The sequence below is a fragment of the Oncorhynchus gorbuscha genome, linkage group LG26 (assembly GCF_021184085.1).
Source record: "Oncorhynchus gorbuscha isolate QuinsamMale2020 ecotype Even-year linkage group LG26, OgorEven_v1.0, whole genome shotgun sequence".
Lineage (NCBI taxonomy): Eukaryota > Metazoa > Chordata > Actinopteri > Salmoniformes > Salmonidae > Oncorhynchus > Oncorhynchus gorbuscha.
In genome coordinates this window covers 36102744-36129973 of record NC_060198.1, presented here as the reverse complement: position 1 = coordinate 36129973, position 27230 = coordinate 36102744, and the positions used below count along the sequence as shown (strand labels likewise).

The window sequence follows — 27230 nt, the reverse complement described above, 5'->3', positions numbered from 1 at the left end:
TTATGTAGGAGTAGACATATAAATGCCCCTGACATCTGAACTCTCACCACATCAATAACACATTTTAAAAACAAAATGGCCTATAATTGTCATTTCGTGAAGCGTAAAAAAAAAGACAACTCAAAATAAGCCTATAACCATGATACATTTTGTACATATATGCGCGAATTGAATGTGAGGCTGGGCTGAACCATGAATCAACTCGTCGTTTTTCTGAATAAATAATAATGTCCTACTAAGGGCGCTTCGGACATTTATCTTGTACTATTTTAGCAACATATGCCCATGCGCAAAACATGGAGGAGAGTATGAATTGAAGTATGAGTATGAATGAAATTTTTTTGCCTTTAAGCCTCCATCACACCGACAGCTTCTTTGTGTTTTGGTGCACCAGAAGTACATTCCTTTCCAATGGAACGCTGCGTTTGCCATGCAGCATTGTGTTACAGCGGCAGTTGCAGTCCGTTCTGTGTGGTGCATAGGTTGGATTTATCGAACATATGCATCGTATTGTATGCATAGACGGCGTGACAGAACAGTAGCAGATTGTGAATGTAGAACTTTTGTTGCACACATATCCAGATGACGCTGCGTACATTTAGCGAAACTCACTACAGGTGTGATCGGGGCATAAATTCGAACATTTTGCACACTAAACAACTATCATGTACGGAAGCGTGTTGAATTATAAATGTTGAAAATACGAAGTATTAACATTAAGTTTAATCAAATCAAAGTGAGGAATCATTTTTATTAGGCTATGCTTCTTTCAAGAAATGATGTGCTTTGGAGAAAGGCATAATGCTTGTGAAAATATCACTTCACATACTGCAGCAAGAGGCCCAAATTCTAAATTCTGCAATAATTTAAAGGCTAGATGAAATAAATCCATCTACTGTAGATCGATCAAAAATAAACGTGGTAGGCCTATTCATTTTAGTCAAGGTAAGTGAGACAAATCAAAGGAGAGTGAAGATTAACAACACAACAATAATTGTGTTGATATTGGGGATTTGCAGTGACGGAAGAGAAGTATGAGCCAAATCCATAATCTATATCTATAGTGGCAAAAACAATTGGTGGACCAGTAGGCCTATAGGTCACCTTCAGAAGGTGTCTACCCCTATAGACAGAGACAATTTACGGCGCCCTGCAACTTTTACAATTTATAGAGAGAAATACAGCATATAGAAATGTATAGTAGCCTACTTATGCTCATACCATGCTGCTATTATAATAGCAAAATGAATAATATTCGAGCATATTGAAACTAGGCTAATATGTCAATTAAATGTAGCAGCTAGCCTACTTGTTATTTCGTGATAGGCATATATTTTTTTATTTAACCTTTATTTAACCAGGTTGGCAAGTTGAAAACAAGTTCTCATTTTCCATTGCGACCTGGCCAAGATAAAGCAAAGCAGTTCGACACATACAACAACACAGAGTTACACATGGAGTAAAACAACCATACAGTCAATAATACAGTAGAAGACTAAGTCTATATATGATGTGAGCAAATGAGGTGAGATAAGGGGGGAAAAGGCCAAAAAAGGCCATGGTGCCAAAGTAAATACAATATAGCAAGTAAAACACTGGAATTGTAGATTTGCAGTGGAATAATGTGCAAAGTAGAGATATAAATAATGGGGTGCAAAGGAGCAAAATAAATAAATAAATACAGTAGGGGGAGAGGTAGTTATTTGGACTAAATTATAGATGGGCTGTGTACAGGTGCAGTAATCTGTGAGCTGCTCTGACAGTTGGTGCTTAAAGCTAGTGAGGGAGATAAGTGTTTCCAGTTTCAGAGATTTTTGTAGTTCTTTCCAGTCATTGGCAGCAGAGAACTGGAAGGAGAGGTGGCCAAAGGAGGAATTGGTTTTGGGGGTGACCAGAGAGATATACCTGATGGAGCGCGTGCTACAGGTGGGTGCTGCTCTGGTGACCAGCGAGTTGAGAAAATGGGAGAACTTACCTATCAGGGTCTGTAGCCAGTGGGTTTGGCGACGAGTATGAAGCGAGGGCCAGCCAACGAGAGCGTACAGGTCGCAGTGGTGGGTAAGTATATGGGGCTTTGGTGGCAAAACGGATGGCACTGTGATAGACTGCATCCAATTTATTGAGTATATGACTAGATCTGGCTAAGATAAAGGGCACTGGGCTTGCTGACATAATTTTTCCTCCACGAGAAGCCTATTTAGCGAGAGGTAACAGGACGGTCATAATGAGAAAAATGTCATTGCTATGCCTTATTTCTCATGAACAAGGAAACCATCGGCCTGCTACTCAATTGAAAACACACACCTTTAAATATATAACAGTCCGTAATGACACTGTTAAATTGTATTTTATAAAGGCCTATAGCCAACGGAGAATAAACTGGTATTATGCTGAAAGTAATAGATTTGCACTTGCCAATATATAAAAGGAATGCCAGAAGCGGAAGTCACTTTTTTGTATTGTTCGAAGGCCCTGGGTTGTTTGTGTTTAATGATTTAGTCCTTTGTTGGGATTTCCACATTTCCCATTGATACCCCAGGGCAGCGGACGACTGGGCTGGTGTGGGTGGGCTACGATACCGACAAAAGCTGCAGCTGATTTGCCAAATTCATCACGCATGTCTTCAGATTGGAAACAGGTCCAATGCCGTGGCGGAAAAACGCGATGTGTGGTTTCAATAACTAAAACGATAATAATAGAAATTCGTCTGAATTTCCACAGATATGGTGCTAAAATGACAACAGCTGGCACGAGAAACATTATTCATTTCTCGTTGAGAAACCAGAGATGGAAATGATCAAACCAACAAAGGCCCTATACTGAGATAGCCTATTGGCTAAGTGACAGTTCATGATAAGAAACAATTTAAAGTTAACGCCCCATCTGATATTGATATTAGATGCGATATAAAAGATGATACTGTCGCGTAAAAGTTGTAATGCATCGTCATATCACATCGTAAATTATATTTAAAGCAGCTTAGTCCTACAGAGAAATAGAGCTAAACCCAAGTTAAATTCACCTGCTGATGAACGTTTTAGTAATTTGAAGTATAGTCGTTCCATTCATTTGTTTTTCAGACCCCAGACTCTCACTCACAAACACACACAAACGATTATTCTTCAGACATTCGTCTACATAGTTCTGTTTCCAATTCTGTCACAATTTCCCTTCAATGTGTAAGCCTGATCATACTGAAAACAATAAATGTAGACTAACAAATGTTTTTTTATTAGGAAATATTGAATAGCACTTCAAAGACAGGATGTTTTCTGTCAATTTTACATAAACACCTCCTCAGCTTTATTCACTTAAAACCGTGGCAGTGCAGTGTTGAATGACTCAGGCATAATGTGAGAGGCATTGTATATCATGAATTACTAGTCCATCCACATTTAAGGAACTGCTGAGCCAAACAATAGTGATGTAAGAAACGAAATAACGGGAAGTGTGTTCATGTCTAATATTCTGTCAATGATGCTTTACTCACTCTCTCTGCATTTAGGAGGGCTCACGAAACGGTTGGAATTTCACAAATCATCAGGTCAGTAGGTTTTGCTTTACTAGAGTTTTCACCATCGCCTTGATCTGATGTCATTTTTTTGTGCTATTATATTTACCCCCCCCCCCATGCCTTCAGTTTCAAATAGCTTTTGGCAAATAAACAAATATTACAGCTCTATGAAGGAGCACATTTCCACGGAGTCTACGTCAAACCACATGTTAACTACAGAGGACCAAAAGCAATTTATATTCTAGAATACCTAATCATGTTGAGTGTGTACTGGAGAGACTTTACTCCAAAAGCGAGCATGTCGCCATCTTGTGGCATAAATTAAAAATCACACCATCACGTTCAAAAACACAAGACATCATCAATTAACACTTAGAGCAGGGATGTGCAACTGGCTGCCCAACCCTTTTGTAGGCCCAGGTACCAATAAAAAATAGTAATAATAATAAACTACCAGTAAAAAGTTTTAGTTCGTTCAAGAGTTTTTATTTGCACTATTTTCTACATTGTAGAGTAATTGTAGAGTAACTTCAAAACTATGAAATAGAACATATGGAGTCATGTAGTAACCAAAAAAGTGTTAAACAAATCAAAATATATTTTATATTTGAGATTCTTCAAAGTAGTCACCCTTTGCCTTGATGACAGCTTTGTACACTCTTGTCATTCTCTCAACCAGCTTCACCTGGAATGCTTTTCCAACAGTCTTGAAGGAGTTCCCACATATTCTGAGCACTTGTTGGCTGCTTTTCCTTCATTCTGCGGTCCAACTCATACCAAACCATCTCAATTGGGTTGAGGACAGGTGGTTGTGGAGGCCAGATCATCTGATGCAGCTCTCCATCACTCTCCTTTTCGGTCAAATAGCCCTTACACAGCCTGGAGGTGTGTTGGGTCATTGTCCTGTTGAAAAACAAATGATAGTGTAACTAAGCACAAACCAGATGGGATGGCGTATCGCTGAAGAATGCTGTGGTAGCCGTGCTGGGTAAGTGTGCCTTGAATTCCAAATAAATCACTGACAGTGTCACCAGCAAAGCACCCCCAGACCATCACAGCTCCTCCTCCGTGCTTCATGGTGGGAACCACACATGCGGTGATCATCCGTTCACCTACTCTCCGTCTCACAAAGACACGGCAGTTAGAACCAAAAATCTCCAATTTGGACTCATCAGACCAAAGGTCCAGATTTCCACCGGTCTAATGTCCATTGCTCGTGTTTCTTGGCCCAAGCAAGTCTCTTCTTATTATTGGTGTCCTTTAGCAGGGGTTCCTTTGCAGCAATTCGACCATGAAGGCCTGATTCAAGCAGTCTCTTCTGAACAGTTAATGTTGAGATGTATCTGTTACTTGAATACTGTGAAGCATTTATTTGGCCAGCAATTTTTGAGGCTGGTAACGGTAATGAACTATTCCTCTGCAGCAGAGGTAAATCTAGGTCTTCCTTTCCTGTGGCGGTCCTCATGAGAGCTAGTTTCATCATAGCGCTTGATGGTTTTTGCGACTGCACTTTAGGAAACTTATATAATTCTTGAAATGTTCCAGATTGACGGACCTTCATGTCTTAAAGTAATGATGGACTGTCGTTTCTCTTTGCTTATTTGAGCTGCTCTTGCCATGAAATGGACTTGGTCTTTTACCAAATAGGGTTATCTTCTGTATAGCTCCCCTAACATGTCACAACACAACTGATTAGCTCAAACACATTAAGAAGGAAAGTTCCACAAATGAACTTTTAACAAAGGAACACCTGTTAATTGAAATGCATTCCAGATGACTACCTCGTGAAGCTGGTTGAGAGAATGTCAATAGTGTGCAAAGCTGTCATCAAAGCAAAGGATGGCTACATTGAAGAATCTCAAATATATTTAGATTTGTTTAACACATTTTCAAATCAAATCCAATCAAATCCAATCCCATATACGTGTTTAGCAGTTGTTATTGTGGGTGTAGCGAAATGTTTGTGCTTCTAGTACCGACAGTGCAGCAATATCTAACATTTTCACAACAAATAACAAATACACACAAATCTAAGTAAAGGAATGGAATTAAGAATATATGAATATATGGATGAGCAATGTCAGAGCGGCATAGACTAAGGTACAGTAGATAGTATAGAATACAGTATAAACATATGAGATGAGTAATGCAAAATATGTAAACATTATTAAAGTGACATTATTAAAATAAACCTTCCTAGGGATAGCCCCCTTTTTTTCCATTTTTGCCTAAAATGACATACCCAAATCTAAATGCCTGTAGCCCAGGCCCTGAAGCAAGGATATGCATATTCTTGGTACCATTGGAAAGGAAAATTTGAAGTTTGTGGAAATGTGAATTGAATGTAGGAGAATATAACACAATAGATCTGTCAGAAGAAAAAAATAAGAAAAAAATAACATTATTTTTCTCCCACCATCTTTGAAATGCAACAGAAAATTCCCAAATCTAGCCATCAATCTCATTGTAATTCCGTTGGTGTCCAAAAGATGGCAGCAGTGTATGTGGAAAGTTTCAGACAAATTACTTGAAGTATGAGCAAACTACATCTCATTTAGTGTGAAGTCACCCAGGTACATTTGGGTAAATCGTGAAGGAGACATTTACATTCACATTACATTTTTCTACAAGAATATCATCGAATCTGTATACTTGGACTTTGATTTAGCTTTTCCAGTATTAGTAGCTATATTATAAGTTCAACGTTTGCAAACACACAGTTTTCATAACTTCATATCTCTCCATATTCTTATAATTTTTGTCCAAAAGAAAAAGGCTTGCTGTTGCACAAGGTTAGCAACAACATTTTGCAACAGATACTGGGTTTCCGCATAGCTTTGGTTGACCCCAATTGGTGTTTATTTGACAAAGTTACAGTCAATCAAGTGAAGACCGCCCACGTCACCGGCGTGCCATTAAGGCGTCGCTCTCTGACCAAATTTTGTGTCCTATAGGATATACTACACTCCTAATGATATAGTGAACTCTGGTTACATTCTAGGATCTCTGAGGAATAAATACGAACATGATTTGACTGGTTTAAACAACGTTTAGGGTTAGATTTCACAGATTCCTTTATTTTCAAATTGAACGAGTGGAAATACAAAATCGATCATGCATGTGTCATGATGTTGGCCTGGAGGTAGGTTTATGACAGTCATAAATACATCTCCCCCTTTTTCCTCTCTCTACCCTACTGATGTGACATTTGAAAATCCCTTGGTTAACATAGAGATTCTGGAAATATCAGAAGGTGGGGGGAAATGAACCATATTCTGGTAATCCGACCAGTTGAACATATGCGTTGGTACTTAATGAATATGATGTCAGTTCAGTTGTCATCTGAGACATTCTCATCAATGATAGGAGGACATAAACTCTACAGTGGAAAGTCTGCACATTGTAGTTATCGGATTCACATGGAATTGTTGTTCAATTTAAATGTTTGAATATAAAATTATTGGTGAAAAGATTAAATGTAATTTTAGCTTCCAAATGAGAGATTAGGTTAGGGCTTTGCTAAATCAGTGACCCGCCCCTGTGAAGATACATGGGCTGTAGTAAACTATGAAAACACACCCTTCTCCATCCACTATATAAAGCCTTGACGAAAATGTAACCTCCTGTTCCAAGGATGTGAGGACGACGGTCCATACGTTAAAAGGACTAACATGTCAACTGTTCCGGGTACATTAGGATGACGATCCGATGTCAGAATGGTTCAGATAATAACTACAGAATGAAGCCAACCTCAGCGTGAGCTTTGGTTGCGAATGGTATGAACTTTTAACTCTTATTCACTACAGAAGTGATACCTCCTAGCTGTTGAGTTAGCAACAGCAGCTGCAAACGTGGGCTAGGAAAGAACAGACAGAGTATCAACAACGTTACCACACAACAACGTTACTACAACGTATCCAATTTACCACCAGAGACATTCTTCAAAGGACAAAGGACTCTGTTGGGCATCGCGGCCTTCGATCCACCACCAACCTACCGAAGCGCAGCTCAGAGTAAATATTTATGGCATTTTCCTTTTCCAAATGGGCAGTAATTTAGAATGCATAAGATTCTGTATTTACGATAGAGTAGCTGCCTACGGCCCGTTAGAGACATCGCTTCTCCCTTTGTTCCTCAGTCTTCCCACTCTTTCACTCAAACCCAGCCCCCTTTTCTTTTGTGTAACCAGTGGTCATATCTGTTCTGTCCGCTAGGGACGTTTTCCTTTATGATATCAATTGTAATCAAGGTATGATTCATTCTGTGTATATGTAATTCTGTGTGATTAGTTAGGTATTTAGTAAATAAATGTAGTAAATAAATAATTAAACCCAATTTTGTATTGCTGATTCAACTTGTTAGCCAGGGTTCATGAAGATAACCAAGAATTTACAACTTTCAGATGAGACTGAAATAAGGTGACAATTAATATTGACTGCTATTGATGTAAAGTATTACGAGGTCTTTAAGAGTTTATTCGGAAGATAACAGCTCTATAAATATTATTTTGTGATGCCCCGACTTTCTAGTTAATTACACATACATGATTAGCTCAATCAGGTAATATTAATTACGAAGAAAGGATTTTATAGAATGGAATGTCATATCACTTATTCCGGCATAATTTTGGGTATGCAGACCCACTAGCCACTGCAGCCCCTCACGAGTTCCGATTTGTTTGTGTCCCCCGCCCCATCAAATTTGCCCATCCCTGACTTAGAGTAATTCATTCATAATTTACCACTTAGTGTAATAGAGCAATCCGACATACTGTGTCTGTTGACTATTACAATATACTCAGAAATGTGCTGAATAAAAATGTGTACTCTACATTCTACTGTACATGTATTTGTTAAATATTTAACAGCGGTCTCTGCCATTAAATAGAATAATGCAACTAATATACTAACATTATCTAAAATGGATTAAATACATTTGTGTTGGTCCACACCTACAGTACATCAACATGGCTAGTTTAAAGCAGAAGTAATCTGATGGGGACAAACAGCACCCTGGACATATGATCAGGACCGGTCCTAGCTGGCCCGGTTATAGAGAAAATAGGCGTAGAGAAAATGTTGCCGTTTTAAAGCAAGTTTAATGCAATTCTACACATTTTCTCATGTGTCAGAGAGAACATCTAGCAATTGTGTAACTCATTTTGTGCAATTTTACTAATTTTGCTATAAGGCAGACAGACATTTTTAATAACAAATGTTATGCAATTATATTAATTTTGCCATGGCGCTAAACCCTGCAATTATACACATTTTACCATTGGGTGGAGAGAATCTTGGCAGTTTTAATTTCCTGCAATTCTACACATTTTGGCATGACAAAATCAATGGGGGCCCATTGGAGAACATGACCAACATGTTTAGATAGCTAGCTCGACTAACTTCCCGATCTAAAAAATGTTAGTTGACATGGGCAACAGTAGTTGAGTGACCATGTCAGTGACTGACATAACAATAGAAAAACTGCTGATGCACAACCAAATCCCCTCCCCCTTTCCCCGTCATAAACCCCGTCTCACACCCAGGCCCTGGTGGGGTTTCACTTCCTTTGTGACATCATGATTTTGCCCCATATTAAAACATCCGATGAAGGGAGTAGGCTAGTTGAAACACATAGGGGAAATCCTAAATCCCCCCTTCCCCTCCCTCGCCCATCCATTTACGCGTTAATGCACAAGCGTCCCAAAGCTGATGGAGTGAAAATGATCGAGGGTGCTGTAGCATCTAATTAGACCCTCTGGTAGACACTTCGATTGAGCCTGCAATAGCGAATTGGAACACCGTAAAGCACCACGTTATTTCACACAAAATAATGGAGAGGCGTGCCTAATTATATGACACGTGTATTTGTTTACAGTGTCTGCTGTCGAGATTTGACAAATGCAAAATATTAAATTAAATTAAATGTTTAACTCTTACTGAGTTGCTGCCATGCTTATATGTCTCTCTTTAAATACTGTTGTGGTGTCTCTCTTGTCGTGATGTGTGTTTTGTCCTATATTTTTATTTATTTTTAATCCCAGCCCCCATCCCGTAGGCCTTTTTCCTTTTGGTAGGCCATCATTGTAAATAAGAAATTGCTCTTAAGTGACTTGCATAGTTAAATAAATAAAGGTCAACTAAATAATAATATTATTTGGAAAACAACGGGGGGGATTTGTACATAAAAAAAGTGAAACATGAATTGCATCAGTGTGTCCTGAGGTTGATGGGTTTACTTATCCCCTCACCACTCTCAGAAAGTACCCACAGAGATTCGTCAGCAACAACTGACAACAGAACGCCCACGAGACTGTGGTTTGGGATTCACAGAAAAGTTGTTTGTGATTTACCTTTTTTCTGATCACATGACCTGGCCAGCAAAAAAAACTCCGGGCGCATTCGGATCACTTTTGTCAAGTCCTTTCAAAATGTGTTGCATTATGGGGATATAAATTGACCTACATGTCGACTGCATAAACGTTACAAAAATCATGTGATCAAAAGTAATATTGTTTTGAACGCAGCCATCGCCTGCGTTGTGTGACTCTCTATTGTCAGCCAATCATTAGTGCGTTTTTGTTTGACCCACGCCAGGGTGACGAAAAACGTGACTTAAACAGGAACCAACTTTGCGCAAATCATGTATACAGTAGATATGTGATATTTGAGACTCCCTCACAGTAATTGATTATACAATGTACACATATATGTTTCCAGTGTGAGTGTGTAATATGGGGGTTGGAGACATGTTTATTTGGACATAATAAAGAAAAACTTGTTTAAACAATGCGAACACTGTCATTTTGCACTGACCCTTGCTGTTGGAAAATCACATCAGTAGCTCGGTTTAAATCCAATTGGCTACAGATTTTCATGCAAATATTATAAAATCCGCATAAAGAAAATATGTCAATTTTCCCATCAGTGGTGTGTTGCCACCAAACTGACTTGTGGATTAAAATCAGTGTTATGAGGTAGTGCACAAAAAAATGTACTTTGTTGCTTACGTTTTCATGTAATTAATAAATATCGAAAGTTCAATGTGTTTCTATGGCATTTTCAACTCATATTTTTGTCACAAAAACTGTTTAAATAGAAAATGTGTCTACTCTGGTCATGACACATGCTCTCTAGCCAACAGCTCACAGTTACAGTGAGGGTAGTCTACATGATGAGTTTACTATGGATAAACACCCGTCTAGCATCAATAATCAGATACAGTGAGGGTAGTCTAGTCTACATGATGAGTTTACTATGGACAAGACCGAGAATATTTATATTTGTCAAATGGCAGTCAAGCATTGATCATGTCACCAGAATAAGACCCTCAAAATTTATTGGAAAGGAGCATCAATCTCATAACAGTGCACTTTCACCACCCTGTGATTTTCATAACTTATTTAATCTGTAGCCTAATAAACTGCATGGTTTCCCAAGTAGTAATAATGGGAGGACCACAACACCATATCATAGCGTGACTCCAAGTTTACAGCATTTTCACCACCATTTCTCGCAAAACTCATTTTAAAAAACACAATGTCGAACGAGCAAATGATCTGTCGGCATTTACAAAATTGTACAGCTGTTGTGATGTGTTTTATATTTATGACTTCACTTGCATAAAAACTGTGGCTGGAAACGTGGTTAGTGACGGATTGATATTTACTGTGGGGGGGGGCTGGTACAACTCAAAATAAAAATGACCCCCCCCCACATTGAAAATATTTTCACATGACCCTCCCCTTGTATGGGTAAAATAAATTGAGCACCCTCCCTCCTCATAGAATTAACTCAAACTAATGTTTATGACCAAAAATAACAATAACTAGCAACCCTGTGTTTATAAACATGGATATCGACTTTGCTACTTCAGCATGCTTTTGTGGCACAGTCCATGAAACGCAAGGTTACATGCCAGAAGGTTGAGGGTTCCACGTGCCTGTATGACCTCCCTACAACGCCTGGGCATGCTCCTGATGAGGTGGCGGATGGTCTCCTGAGGGATCTCCTCCCAGACCTGGACTAAAGCATCCGCCAACTCCTGGACAGTCTGTGGTGCAACGTGACGTTGGTGGATGGAGCAAGACATGATGTTCCAGATGTGCTCAATTGGATTCAGGTCTGGGGAACGGGCGATTCCAGGCCATAGCATCAATGCCTTCCTCTTGCAGGAACTGCTGACACACTCCAGCCACGTGAGGTCTAGCATTGTCTTGCATTACGAGGAACCCAAGGCCAACCACACCAGCATATGGTCTCACAAGGGGTCTGAGGATCTCATTATGGTACCTAATGGCAGTCAGGCTACCTCTGGCGAGCACATGGAGGGCTGTGCCGCCCCCCAAAGAAATGCCACCCCACACCATGACTGACCCACCGCCAAACCGGTCATGCTGGAGGATGTTGCAGGCAGCAGATCGTTCTCCACGGCGTCTCCAGACTGTCACGTCTGTCACATGTGCTCAGTGTGAAACTGCTTTCATCTGTGAAGAGCACAGGGCGCCAGTGGTGAATTTGCCAATCTTGGTGTTCTCTGGCAAATGCCAAACGTCCTGCACGGTTTTTGAGCAGACACATGCACATTTGTGGCCTGCTGGAGGTCATTTTGCAGGGCTCTGGCAGGGCTCCTCCTGCTCCTCCTTGCACAAAGGCGGAGGTAGCGGTCCTGCTGCTGGGTTGTTGCCCTCCTACGGCCTCCTCCACGTTTCCTGATGTACTGGCCTGTCTCCTGGTAGCTCCCCCATGCTCTGGACACTACGCTGACAGACACAGCAAACCTTCTTGCCACATCTCGCATTGATGTGCCATCCTGGATGAGCTGCACTACCTGAGCCACTTGTGTGGGTTGTAGACTACGTCTCATGCTACCACTAGAGTGAAAGCACCGCCAGCATTCAAAAATGACCAAAACATCAGCCAGGAAGCATAGGAACTGAGAAGTGGTCTGTGGTCCCCACCTGCAGAACCACTCCTTTATTGGGGGTGTCTTGCTATTGGGGTTGTCTATTCCATTTGCACAACAACATGTGAAATTTATTGTCAATCAGTGTTGCTTCCTAAGTGGACAGTGTGATTTCACAGAAGTGTGATTGACTTGGAGTTACATTGTGTTGTTTAAGTGTTCCCTTTATTTATTTGAGCAGTGTATATATATATATATATATATATATATATATATATATATATATATATATATATATATATATATATATATATATATATATATATATATATATATATATATAGATATATATATATATAGATATATATATATATATATATATAGATATATATATATATAGATAGATAGATAGATAGATAGATAGATAGATAATATAATAATAATATATGCCATTTAGCAGATGCTTTTATCCAAAGCGACTTACAGTCATGTGTGCATACATTCTACGTATGGGTGATAGATAGATAGATAGATAGATAGATAGATAGATAGATAGATAGATAGATAGATAGATAGATAGATAGATAGATAGAGATACACCTTAGCCAAATACATTTAAACTCAGTCTTTCACAATTCCTGAAATGTAATCCTAGTAAAAATTCCCTATCTTAGGTCAGTTAGGATCACCACTCTATTTTAAGAATGTGAAATGCCCACAACCCACAACCAGATGCATCTGGTTATATATATAGGTTGAATTAGCGGAGCACAACATCAGGAAGTAGCATTAGCCACTAGTATGGTGGTGGAAAATTGTGTTTTGTAAAGAAAGAACACATATTTTCCAGTTTTTTTCCCGCCTTCTCGTCATTAAATCGATTTGGAGAGTAAACCGACTCCATTGCAGCCTGAATGGAGAATGTTTTATGTACAAATATATAAAGGAAGAGAAGCTTAGACTTAACATCAGAGAGAGAGATATGCCAAGGGCATGCTACAACACCTAGATGCATTTCTTTATGTCAAATGGCTCCTGCGTCAGCTATACAGATGGAGACGTACAAAAGGAGGCTAATTCATACATTTTTGATCCAAATATTTGTATAAAGATAACCATTATATTGTTAGATTATAGGAGTAACTCTGGTAGGCCTAAAACAGACCTCCTCACCTCAAGTTCAACTGTCTGAGTCAGTTGGAGAGCCGGGTCGGGAGAGCTGGGGCGCACTGCCTTCATATCACAGGTCTGCAGTAGCTTAAGCTTAACAATGACCACACCATACCAAACCTTCACAAATGTTTCTAAACTTTATTAGGATAATATAAAAAGTAAGTCAAGCCATTGTTTATAGGGAAAATACGGACAGAAGATTGAATGTAAACCAGGGAAAAAACGCACTTGTCACGTTCTGACCTTTATTTCCTTTGTTTTGTCTTTATTTATTATGGTCAGGCCGTGAGTTGGGGTGGGCAGTCTATGTTTGTGTTTCTATGTTTGGTTTCTGTTTCGGCCTAGTATGGTTCTCAATCAGAGGCAGGTGTCATTAGTTGTCTCTGATTGAGAATCATACTTAGGTAGCCTGGGTTTCACTGTTGGTTTGTGGGTGTTTGTTTCCATGTGTGTGTTTGTCGCCACACTGTACTGTTTCGGTTTGGTTATTTCACGTATTCGTTTATTGTTTTTGTATTTCATAGTGTTCAGTGCTTTTCTTATTAAAATAGTCACGAACACTTACCATGCCGCATCTTGGTCCGATCCTTACTCCTCTTCAGAGGAAGAGGAGGAAATCTGCAGTTACAGCACTACCATTCCCTGTGCCCAATAAAAAAACACACAACCCTCCCCCCAGTAGATTTCGACCTGTCCCTATAGTGTGTGCCTTTCAATTGTTGCAGATGCACCTTGCTGACTTCCCTCCTTGACTTTTGTATACAGTTGGTTGCTTTTGCCTCACCACTTAAATGAGCCCTCTGTAATTAGTTACTGAGTTTTCCTAGTGAGGTCACTTTAAAGTCAGAAAAAACTCCCTTCCCTATTTATAGCACATGCATTGCAGCAAAATCGGTGAACTAATTTATATAAAACCCCCCATCAATCTTATTACAATTTTTTTTTTAAACACTTCCTCTCATAGATGGGGGCTGAATGGTCATTCATGGTGTGATGTCGAAGTTGTACAGGCCAGATGTGTTGGTTCATGTTTTTTTTTTCATGTGTTTAGTTCTCACGGAAAGCTGAGTCTCTGGCACCCTGCCTGTCTGGAGGAATGTAATTTCAGTTACTCAATGTTTACTTAAATTGTATTGTTTGTCACTTCCTGTTTTAGTGAATGTAATGTTTATTACAGAACATTGTATTTAAAGTGTGGACAGAGATTGTGATATAGACTGAATATACCAAAGATTAGGAACTCCCCCTTTTGCCGTCAGAACAGCCTCAATTCGTCGGGGGCATAGACTCTGCAAGGTGTCAAAAGTGTTCCCCAGGGATCCTGGCCCATGTCGACTCCAATGTTTTCCACAGTTGTTTCAAATTGGCTGGATGTCCTTTGAGTGGAGGACCATTCTTGAAAACACACAGGAAACTGTTGAGTGTGAAAAACCCAGCAGTGTTGCAGTTCTTGACACAAATCGGTGCACCTTGCATCTATAACCATACCCCCCTGTTCAAAGGCATTTAAATATTTTGTCTTGCCCATTCACTCTCTGAATGGCACATAGACCCAATCCATATCTCAATTGCCTCAAGGCTTAAAAATCCTTCTTTAACCTGTCTCCTCTCCTTCATCTACACTGATTTGAAGTGGATTTAACAAGTGACATAAATAAGGGATCATAGATTTCACCTGGATTCACCTGGTCAGTCTATGTCATGGAAAGAGCAGGTGTTCTTAATGTTTTCTATACTCGGTGTAAAGCATGCACAGAGGTGATGATTTAAAGTGTTATTAGGTAGGCCTATTTTTGTAAATAAAACATCAGTCAGCTTTAGAGGCCCGGGTGGTGTAAAGTAGCCCTACTTGGAATAAAATGTAGTACTTTTAATAAAATATTATTGAATGTAATTCAATTGGATTCAATTCAAGCCTGCTTTCCTCTACTATGTCTTCATTGTAACTCCCCATCATACAGTGGTAGGTGAACGAACATACAGTATATCATGCCCCATTCAATGGTAGAATAAAATAAATAGGGTCTGAGGCCAGGCTGTCAGGGAAAACTACTGGCCCTCATATCATAGTTAGGGTCAGAAGTTTTGTGGTCTGTTGAGCCTAATCACTGGCGATGATGATTCTTTGTTGAAACCTTCCATCCTGTGTGACGAATGTCTTGTGACACAATATGCATATTTCAGCCATTTTTCCACAGCTCGGTTGCATTACAAATGTTCTATTAGTTGATGTCAATTATGATTCCAATGTACTCATCTTAAATGTGTTAATACATAGTTGTCAGTGAGTAATATAGCACTGTGCACTTTACTCTGGTTAGTAAAGAAAGAATCTGGTTAGTAAAGAATCATCAATGCATTCAAAACTCAAGCATTTCATCAAATGTCATGACACTTTCATTTGGCATTTTTCCATCTGTATGATGTGACAGGTTGTTCCATGAGAAAGCTGTTGATAAATCAAAATCAAATCAAATTTCATTTGTCACATGTGCCGAATACAACAGGTGTTGTATTACCGTGAAATGCTTACTTACAAGCGCTTAACCAACAATGCAGTTTTAAGAAAATAGAATTAAGCAAATATTTACAAAGTAAACTAAAGTAAAAAATTTAATCTATAAAAAAGTAACACAATAAAATAACAATAATGAGGTTATATACAGGGGGTACCAGTACCAAGTCAATGTGTCTTACTGTCACTCATGAGTTAAAGGGAGAAATTCCCTACCTTAATCAGCCCTCAAAGTCAGCCAAATCCCCGATTTCACAATCTTTCACATGCCACAATGACTCACTTCCAGGACTCGGCTTTAAAACAGCTCTCTCCCCACAGTGGCAGACAAAGCGGTTTTCTTCTCATAGCGGCAGATTCAAACTCTCCACAGACAGAGAAGGAAGGAAAGAAAGAACTCGCAACTGGACTGACAAAGAGAGAACGATATAACAATAAAATACTTTACAATACCTGTTACCAGCTAGATAACAACAGTAGACTTTATTTGAGGATTTCTAGTAGGATCACCTGTAACCCCAAGATGAGCATCAGAATGTCAGCCAGCCTTGTCGTTGTGCTCCTGGCCCTCCTGACCATTACTGAGGGTGAGTTTATATTATTACCTACATCACTCTGACTCAATGCATTGACACCAATGGACATGAATATAATGGTTATGAGCAGTAGGATTACTATTTACCTTTATTGTACTGTATCTTGTATCTTATTGTACATACAAATAAATCTGCATCTCTCTCTCTCATATATATATATATGAAATATATACTGTATATATACTGTATATATGCCATTTAACACACACTTTTATCCAGAGCAACTTACAGTCATGCTTGGATGACTTTCTCTCTTTCCCTCTCTCTAACTAATCAAGTGTGTTTGTCATCTCGGTGGATAACTGTGTATTCCTTCTACCGCTGACCCATGACCTCTTACCTCTAACAGGGATGAGTCTGAGAGGCTTGGGGGCTGACCTGCGATGTCGCTGCATTGAGACGGAAAGCAGACGAATTGGTAGACTCATTAAGAAGGTGGAGATGTTCCCTCCCAGCTCGCACTGCAGAGACACTGAGATCATGTGAGTCCTGCTGCTTTCTGATTATAGTCATATTACACTGGCAAATGCTTACTGTAAAATATGGTTATTATAGGATGTTGACATTAAATGTGGTTACTATATAATGTTCATTTAAAAAAGATATAACTTCAATTAATCAGTCCTACTCCCTGACTACCATCCAATTTCACTAGCTAATGCTGACACTAAAATGTAGTTATTACCAGGTTTCATGATTGTCTGACTGTGCTGTGTGTCTGTCCTGTAGTGCCACTCTGAGCAAGAGCGGTCAGGAGATTTGTCTGGATGTCAGCGCTCCTTGGGTCAAGAGGGTCATTGAGAAGATGCTGGCCAAGTAAGTACAATATCAACTTGTACAGCCTAAGGATATAAACCGACCGGGTAAAACAACACAGATAGGATGACTGTCTTTTAACAAAGACAAAATTGGACAAAATGATGTCATAAATACAGCAGAGCATGACTTGCTTCACCTGACAGAAATATGTCTAGTGACATTATTTAATCTTTCCTTATCTTTCCTTATCCTGAGCTTGGGGAATTTTCTGATATAGCTTCACAAAAAGTTGTGAATTAACTTCACATGGGCAATTATATTGTAATAACGTAATATTTTATTTTCCTCAACAGCAACAAATGAAGAGGGGTAATCATTCCATGAATACTCTGGGATTCTGAAGATACAAACCAAATAAGTATTTATAAGCTTGATAGGCTGAATTCTATCATGTTCTATCCAGGTTGAAATACAACATTAGATTTAGAGTGGCATGAGACTGTTTTAAGAGAAAAGACAGTCAGTTTCTTATATACAACCAAGTACTATGTACTAAACTTATATTTTATTTTAATTTATCAATTGTTTTTCTTTCATTGTTATAATCAAATTATGAGATTTACATGCATTCCGGTTGTATTGGAATGATTTCGTAATACAAACCTCAGTATATTTATTGATATATTTATTTGCCTATTTATTCATATTAAACTGTTGGATCATGTTGAAACTTCCAATCTAATTAAATTACAATAAATGCGTGAAAGAAACCTCTGAAATCTGCCTCTCGCTGTCTCTATTTCCTGTATATAACCATTACTCTAAAATGCAATCACAGCTTTTTATAACAGCTGGACTTAGACAAGCCTTATGGCACTTTTCCCTGAAGCAAGGGAGGGTAGAGCATTGTAACAACAATACGAACAAGCAATCATTCAGTAAAAATAAGGACATCTCCTCACAGTAAACCAAAAGTTGGATTTCCATTTGAAAGGAAAAGGGTAATTCATTGTTGCCCGTTTGAGTCATGGATTAAGATAGTGCTTGTTTCTACACAGTGGCCAATGAGCTCGGCTTGGATACAAGTCACTTTAGAGCAGTGGTTTCTCAGCTCATTTTGCCTGGGGACCCAAATTTGACAATGACAATTGAGTTGCGACCCAATATGATGGACTGTTGATTACATTTTGTATTGTTGTATTGCAGCTGCTTTCTTGGGCAGGGTTCACTTGCAAAATAGACTCAATCATGGTATTAAAGAAAGGCATTACACAGCCATATTAACTGAGTATATGTAGTATAAATTCATGAGAATAAGCCATTTAACTAAGCGACCAGTTCAGGAGTTGGGTGTAATAAATGATCAGACTCACAACATGACATCAAATCCAGCCCAAGAATGTTAATGAACTGTAACACATACCAGTGTTTGAAATAGAAGAAAAAATGCAATCATTAGGAATTCTTAATCATCAATTACCATGTGAATAGTTTCACAGCTTTGAAAATATGTTTTTTAAAGGTTTATGTTTTTAACCCGTTCAATGATATGTTATATGAATGTCAGAATTAATTAACAATAATAATTAACAGAGTGAACAATAACTCATTAACCTGTTTATATATCTTGTATGTGTGTGCGCGCACGCGCGCGTGTGTGTGTGTGTGGCCTGACAGTGTGAAAGCTGGGGGTGTTTCTTTAGTTTGATAAGTTCATTGAAGTCTGGGGTGATGGTTGGCAGGGCAACTCGGAGGTCATGCTGGCAGTGCAATTTGTTTCTACTTTTAGTTTTCAGCACGGCCATAGTAGAGAAGTCACTTTCATACAGATAGGTAGTACTCTCCCATTACACCAGAACTGTGGCAGTTCATGCTCCGTCCGCGATCAAATGACAGCTCCAACAGCAGATCCTTTTCGTTGCTTGGCAACATGAGGCTTCCCATCTCCACTCGAAAGGTGTCCGGTGTCCAGTCATCTAGTCTCCTGTTCTCCTCCGACAAGTAGTCGCAAAACTTTCCCTGCAGGTTGACAAGATGTTGTTTAGCGAGTTTTTTCAGTGTGTCGTGTGTTCAGATTCTGAATCTCGAAATCAGCATTGGGAAACATGTCAAACCTCCTGTTAGAAACATGATATGCCCAAACAGTAAGCTTAATCTTGAAGGAATCCACTTTGTCCATCTGTTCAAATTGATTGTCCCCCCTCCCTCACATTGACACATTGAGCAAATTCAGATGATCAAAAATATCTGCATGGTAGGAAACCTGCGCAAGCCATTCCTCACAATCAAAATGTTTGAAGCTCATAAAAGTGACCCAAAAGTTTACCCTGGAAAGCCAGTAGACCTCTGCATGATAAAGCACCTGCTGGTGCTCCCTCCCCATATCCCTGCAGAAGGCCTGGAGACACCTGCTGGTGCTCCCTCCCCATATCCCTGCAGAAGGCCTGGAGACACCTGCTGGTGCTCACTCCCCATATCCCTGCAGAAGGCCTGGAAACACCTGCTGGTGCTCCCTCCCCATATCCCTGCAGAAGGCCTGGGAACACCTGCTGGTGCTCCCTCCCAATATCCCTGCAGAAGGCCTGGGAACACCTGCTGGTGCTCCCTCCCAATATCCCTGCAGAAGGCCTGGAAACACCTGCTGGTGCTCCCTCCCCATATCCCTGCAGAAGTCCTGGAGACACCTGCTGGTGCTCGCTCCCCATATCCCTGCAGAAGGCCTGGAAACACCTGCTGGTGCTCCCTCCCCATATCCCTGCAGAAGTCCTGGAGACACCTGCTGGTGCTCCCTCCCCATATCCCTGCAGAAGGCCTGGAAACACCTGCTGGTGCTCGCTCCCCATATCCCTGCAGAAGGCCTGGAAACACCTGCTGGTGCTCCCTCCCCATATCCTTGCAGAAGGCCTGGAGACACCTGCTGGTGCTCGCTCCCCATATCCATGCAGAAGGCCTGGAAACACCTGCTTTTCATGGAACTCTTTTTGATATAGTTGATACACTTGATCACATTCTGGAGAGTGGCGTGGAGCTCAGGCACGATGTCCTTCGCTACCAAAGCCTCCCTGTGTAGGAAGCAGTGGTTCCACGTCGCACTCGGTGCTCTCTCCAGGATCAGCTTTACTAATCCGTAGTGCTTTCCCGTTATGGCAGCTGCCCCATCAGTGGTCACACCAACACACCCATTCCAGACCAGTCCCACGGAGCCCAGGTGCATATCCATTGTGCTAAAGACAGCCTCTGCGGTGGTGTTGGGCAAATCAGCACTAAAAAGGAACTGCTCCTCAAAGTTATAATCCCAGACGTGTCTGACATAGACCATTAGAATTGCATTTTTAGCCACATCTGTGGATTCATCAAGCTGCTGTGCATAATGGCCTATCAAGCTGCTGTGTTGCCCTATGATGTCTGACACGATATGTCCCCATACGTAGAATGTATGCACACATGACTGTAAGTCGCTTTGGATAAAAGCGTCTGCTAAATGGCATATATTATTATTATTATTATTATTATTATTACATGTCCTGGATTCTCTTCCTCATGGTGTCATTGGATAGGGGTATGGTTTTAAGTTGGTTGGCGGCTGACTATCCCGTGATTTCAGTGCACATAACAATCGCAGCAGGGAGTATGAGATCCTCTGCGCTGGTTGGGCTTTTTTTGCACTTAGCAATATGCTAAGGTACGATGCGCAAAGTACCTTTTCTTGTACTGTGCATACCTTGTTCAATTCATCATGTGAGGCCTCCAGATATTGACATTTCCTTTTAAAAAAGTCAGCTCTCTATCTTTATGGCTTGGAGGCTTGGTGCCCAGATACCTTTAAATTTAGGAAGGTTTCATGCTCTCATTAGCTAACAGCTCATTGCATAGGACCCACTTCGGTCTACACCAGTGGAGGCTCCTCAGAGGAGGAAGGGGAGGACCACCTTCCTCAGTGAAATTTCATGAAAATACTATTAGTGAAACATTAAAAAGGTTATCCTTTTTGAATAAAACTATACTAAATATATTCATATGTCACCAAATAATTGATTAAAATACACTGTTTTGCAATGAAAGTTTGTGCATTTGCCCGGCCATGGAAACCCATTTTATGAAGCTCCCGACAAACAGTTATTGTGCTGACGTTGCTTCTAGAGACAATTTGGAACTCAGGTGTGAGCTTTGCAACAGAGGACAGACAATTTTTACGAAATTTGATGAACTGACTTCTTGGAAAGGTGGAATCCTATGACGGTGCCACGTTGAATGTCACTGAGCTATTCAGTAAGGCCATTTTAATGCAAATGTTTGTTTATGGAGATTGCATGTCTGTGTGCTCGATTTGCTACACCTGTCAGCAACAGACGTCGCTGAAATAGACGAATCCACAAATTTGAAGGGCTGTTCACATACTTTTGTAATATAGTGTATGATCAGGGCTGGGCCTAGAGTTTTATGTTTTAAAGTTAATTTCCTGCAATTCTATACATTTTGCCATTGACTATAGAGGAAGTATTGCCATTTTAAAGCAGGTTTTCTGCAATTCTACACATTTTGCCATGTGTCAGAGAGAACATCTAGCAATTGTATAACTAATTTCATGCAATTCGGGCTAGGGCCAGCCCAGCTCCCACAGCTCACTAACAGCATCACAACAAAACACACATAGGTTTTTGTTGAAGTAAATACTTATTTTCCTCTCACACTATCGGTTCCTCAAAGTGGTCTAATTCCGCCCACCCATTGTCCACTGCCCACCCTTTTCCCATCATAAACCCCATCTCACAATTCAACGCAGGCCCTGATGTGGTATCACTTCATGATTTTGCCCCATAGAACATCCGATGAAGGGATTAGGCTAGTTGAAACACACACTTGAATCCCAAATCACCCCCTTCCCCCCTCCATTTGCATGTTCACGTACAAGCGTCCATAAACTGAAGGAGCAAAATTGTAGCATCTTGCCTATGCCGTTCGGCCATCACTCTTCCATATATTTATATGTACATATTCTTATTAATTCCTTAACACTTGTGTGTAAAAGGTAGTTGTTGTGAAATTTTTAGATTACTTGTTAGATATTACTGCACCAATAAAATTTGATTTGATCTAATTAGACCCTCCCGTAGACACTTCTATTGAGCCTGCAACGCTGCCGCCTTCATAGCGAATTAGAATACCATAAGGAACAGTGTTATTTTTGAGTTTGCGCAATTTCACACAAGAATGGAGAAGCGTGACTAATTATATGACACGTGCATTTGTTTATGTCTGAATTCGAGACTTGACAAATACAAAAGATGAGATACTTATGAAATTAAATGTTTAAGTGTTTATTTAGCCTACTGATGTTTTATTAATTAAAAGTGGAACATAAATTGTCCTGAAGTTGATGGGTTTACTGATCCTGTCACGGCTGATGAAAGGAGCGGACCAAGGTGCAGCGTTGTGGGCGTACATGTTCTTTAATAAAGAAAAAGATGCAGAACAAAACAACACACTACAAAACAAAACCGTGAAGCTTAAGGCTAAGTGCCATAAAGAAAGTCATCCTCCCACACACACAGGTGGGAAAAGGGTACCTAAGTATGGTTCCCAATCAGAGACAACAATAGACAGCTGTCCCTGATTGAGAACCATACCAGGCCAAACACAAAGAGATAGAAAACATAGAACACAAAACATAGAATGCCCACCCCAACTCACGCCCTGACCAAACCAAAACAGAGACATAAAAAGGATCTCTAAGGTCAGGGCGTGGCAGATCCTCTCACCACTCAATTCAAGGGACTTTATTGGGTAGGCCGTCATTGTAAATAATAATTTGTTCTTAACTGACTTGCCTAGTTAAATAAAAGGTTAAAAATTTGCCAAAGCACCACTCTGGAAGTTACCCTCTGAGTTATGTCAGCAACACGTGACAACAGAGGGCACTCCGAGCGAGTTGGTAGCGGTGTTGCCAATTTATATTTAGCGATTATTCAGACCCCTCTAGTGTTAATGTTTATATATTGGAGAGTCGAGACCAAATCACGGGCGCTGGACAGAGTGGATTTCAGTTGTAACAAAAGGCAGTTTTATGGAGTCAAAATATATCTTGTCCCGCAGTTTTACGTGCACGGATCTAGTTCATATAACTCGGTAAGGAGTCAGGTGAAAAAGAGACTTAGACATTGTCTCAGCAGATTTTATACATGGAATATGTAGGTGGAGTCTTGTCGTGTTGGTCTTCTGACTGGTCCCGAAAGGGTTGGAGGCGGACCTGCTGTAGCCCGAGCAGGAGCCCCATTGATGCACATCAGAATCTTCTTGTTCTGAGCTCCCGACCAGTAGAGGGGGGAGTAAGGTGTGTGTGTTCATTCAAGAAGGTATTTGTGTGTTAGGAAATATGATACAGGAGAGCAGAGGGGGTCAGTTTTATGGCTGGGTGTATGTGTTCTTACGATGGAAGATCTTTGTTTCCTGGGGTCGTGAGACAACAGAGCTAAGGGGGTAGTATTAGGGGGGTAGTTTTATTGCTGGCTGTGTGAGCTAGTTCCTGTTTTAGCAGGGGTACGTAAGATGACTTGAGTCAGGCGGTTTGGCTTGGCGCTGTATAATATATGAGCTATGTGTATGAATGTTCACATATATATATATATGACACTAGCGACACATTTTTAAAAAGTGACTAGCGACAAATCGAGTGAACTTTTTCTGGTGTTATTGGAGACTTTTGGAGACTCTGACTTAAAAGCACATATCGTTCTTCCTCTTCTCAATGAGCAGCGGGTGGGCCTGTCCCAAAGCACTCACAGGCAGTACAGTCCTTGTGCAGCAGTCCCTCCCAGCTGCAATCAGAGCAGGAGATGTTCAAACCCTCCTCGTCCGGACTGCAAATGAATCGCACATGCAGGAAGCCGCCACTGGCTGATCCCGCCCTGGCTTACATTTAAATAAACAATTAACCTGAATTAGGGCCAGACTAGTTACCATAATTTTCTCACATTGCCATTGACAGTTTTTTCTATTGTCTCTTTTTGGTCAATTTAGATTTGTAGATAGTATACAAAAAAAATTCAAAAATGTTATGGTTAAAAATGTTCATGTTTTACTGTAACTTGTTGTAGGCTCCTAAGTGGACCACACGGTCAAAAACCAAACTGAATTAAGAACTAAACAAAAAAAATACTATAAAAATTAAATAAAAAACGAAGTAACTCTGTCAGAGTGTCCTTTTGGGTCACTTTTGCCAGTACAAAGCCCGGATAAAGGAGGAGGAGGGTTGGAATTGTGACATAAAAAAAAAAACAAGAATCAACAGAAGAAAGTTCATTTGTAGTTCTAAACATATTTAGGGTGTTTTGTTAGTCACTTTTTGTCTCTCCCACAACGTTTATTCCTCTCTCCTACATCGTCCATCACAATTACATGCACATGGCCAATTATGCAAATTAGGTGATTACGTCATCTAGCGACTGCTAGTGACATTTAGAACAGCCAATAGCTACTTTCCTTACTGAGGAGTTGGCAACACTGGTTGGTCGGAGTGAGACGTGGTTTGGGAATAACCAAGAAGAGCTGCATTCCAAACACTTAAAAGACACACCCTTTCCCCTCAAATTATGTGTATACTTCTGATGTCTGACGAGTTGACACTTGCAGGGATGAGTTAATTAATTTTAGATGGACCGCTCTTGCCTGGAAATTTCTCACTCTTTCCTTCCACTGTTGTGTTTTCAGTCATAATTTTTTTAGCAGATGAACAATAATCGCGAATTTAATTATAAAGGCGTTTCGTGCCCCAGAGTGAGTATAATTGTACACTCGCAAACTCGATGAAAAACGAGGGTTGAGGTGCGTAAAGTTGCCAATTTCTTTTGCCTGGCTAATCATTTGGGCAGACTACAGAGATAGCTGCGGGGATTTGCCCAAGGGCATAAGGCAAATGGAGGAGGGTGTCTTTTATGTGTTTGAAAGTTATTTTTGTGATTAAACTTGGCCCGATCACATGACCTGGCCAGCAAAAAAAAATATGGGCGCGTTCTTATCTATTTTGTCAAATAATTGTGAAGTGTGTTGCATTATGGGGATACAAATTGTCTGACATGTCGACTGCATGAACTTGACAAAAATCATGTGATCAAAGGTAATGAAGTTTTGACTGCCGTCATCGCTTGCATTGTGGGAGGATCTATTGTCAATCAAATCAAATCGTATGTCACATGCGCCGAATACAACACACATTAAATGCTTTCTTACAAGCCCTTAACCACAATGCATTTCAAAGAAAGAGTTAAGAAAATAATTACTAAATAAACTGAAGTAAAAAGTAAAAAATAAAAAAGTAACAAAATAATGAGGCTATATACATGGGGTACCGGTACCGAGTCAGTGTGCGGGGTACAGGTTAGTGGAGGTCATTTGCACATGTAGGTATGGGTAAAGTGACTATGCATAGATAATAGACAGCATGTAGCAGCAGTGTAAAAACAAATGGGGGGGGGGTGTCAATGTAAATAGTCTTGGTGGCCATTTGATTAATTGTTCAGTAGTCTTATGGATAGCTATGTGCACACTCCAACACTAACATAATTTACAAACAAAGCATTTGTGTTTAGTGAGTCTGCCAGATCATGGGCAGTAGAGATGACCAGGGATGTTCTCTTGATAAGTGTGTGAATTACACCATTTTCCTATCCTGCTAAGCATTCAAAATGTAATGAGTACTTTTGGGTGTCAGGGAAAATGTATGGGGTAAAAAGTACCTTATTTTCACAAGTATTAAGACCTTTTGCTGCAGGTGCATCCTGTTTCCATTGATCATCCTTAAGATGTTTATACAACTTGATTGGAGTCCACCTGTGGTAAATTCAATTAATTGAACATAATTTGAAAATGTACACACCTGTCTATATAAGGTCCCACAATTGACAGTGCATGTCAGAGCAAAAGCCAAGCCATGCAGGCGTTGGAATTGTGCGTAGAGCTCCGAGATAGGATTGTGTCAAGGCACAGATCCGGGGAAGGGTACCAAAACATTTCTGCAGCATTAAGGGGCCCAAGAACACAGTGGCCTCCATCATTCTTAATTGGAAGAAATTTGGAACCACCAAGAATCTTCCTAGAGCTAGCCAGCCGGGCAAACTGAGCAATCGAGGGATCAGGGAGGTGACCAAGAACCCAATGGTCACTCTGACAGAGCTCCAGAGTTCCTCTGTGGAGATGGGAATCTTCCAGAAGGATAACCATCTCTGCAGCACTCTACAAATCAAGCCTTTATGGTAGAGTGGCCAGACGGAAGCCACTCCTCAGTAAAAGGTACGTGACAACCCGCTTGGAGTTTGCCAAAAGGAACCTAAAGACTCTCAGACCATGAGAAACAAGATTCTCTGGTCTAATGAAACCAAGATAGAACTCTTTGGCCTGAATGCCAAGCGGCACGTCTGGAAGAAACCAGGCACCGCTGGGGTTGTTTGTCAACGGCAGGGACTGGGAGACTAGTCAGGATCGAGGGAAAGATGAAAGGAGCAAAGTACAGAGAGATCCTTGATGAAGAACTGCTCCAGAGCGCTCAGGACCTCAGACTGGGCCGAAGGTTCCCCTTCCAACAGGACAATGACCGTAAGCACACAGTCAAGACAACACAGGACTGGCTTCGGGACAAGTCTCTGAATGTCCTTGAGTGTCCTTCACCTCTGCTCAGGTTGGGGCTGCTTGTCGACGTAGACTTCATTTACATACACATGGCATGTAGAACAGGCCAACGAAGCCTCATATGCACCTGAGTATAAACACAGTACCAGAT

The 27230-nt window shown here is 40.4% G+C and overlaps 1 protein-coding gene across 1 annotated transcript; it reads left to right on the top strand.

Annotated features, from left to right (window-relative positions):
- The first annotated feature begins 16297 nt into the window (after positions 1–16297).
- Positions 16298–18237, top strand: LOC124016016 (platelet basic protein-like). The gene is made up of 4 exons (XM_046331534.1): positions 16298–16690; positions 17049–17181; positions 17429–17515; positions 17812–18237. The coding sequence occupies exons 1-4, from the start codon at positions 16378–16380 to the stop codon at positions 17819–17821; spliced, it is 543 nt and encodes a 180-aa protein (XP_046187490.1). The 5' UTR covers positions 16298–16377; the 3' UTR covers positions 17822–18237.
- Positions 18238–27230: the final 8993 nt, after the last annotated feature.

Excerpts from the sequence above, each read along its gene's own strand:
- LOC124016016 (XM_046331534.1), top strand. The coding sequence starts at position 16,378 with ATGACTCACTTCCAGGACTCGGCTTTAAAACAGCTCTCTCCCCACAGT. Across the intron at positions 16,691-17,048 it reads CCTCCTGACCATTACTGAGG|GGATGAGTCTGAGAGGCTTG; the intron begins GTGAGTTTATAT and ends TACCTCTAACAG. Across the intron at positions 17,182-17,428 it reads TGCAGAGACACTGAGATCAT|TGCCACTCTGAGCAAGAGCG; the intron begins GTGAGTCCTGCT and ends TCTGTCCTGTAG.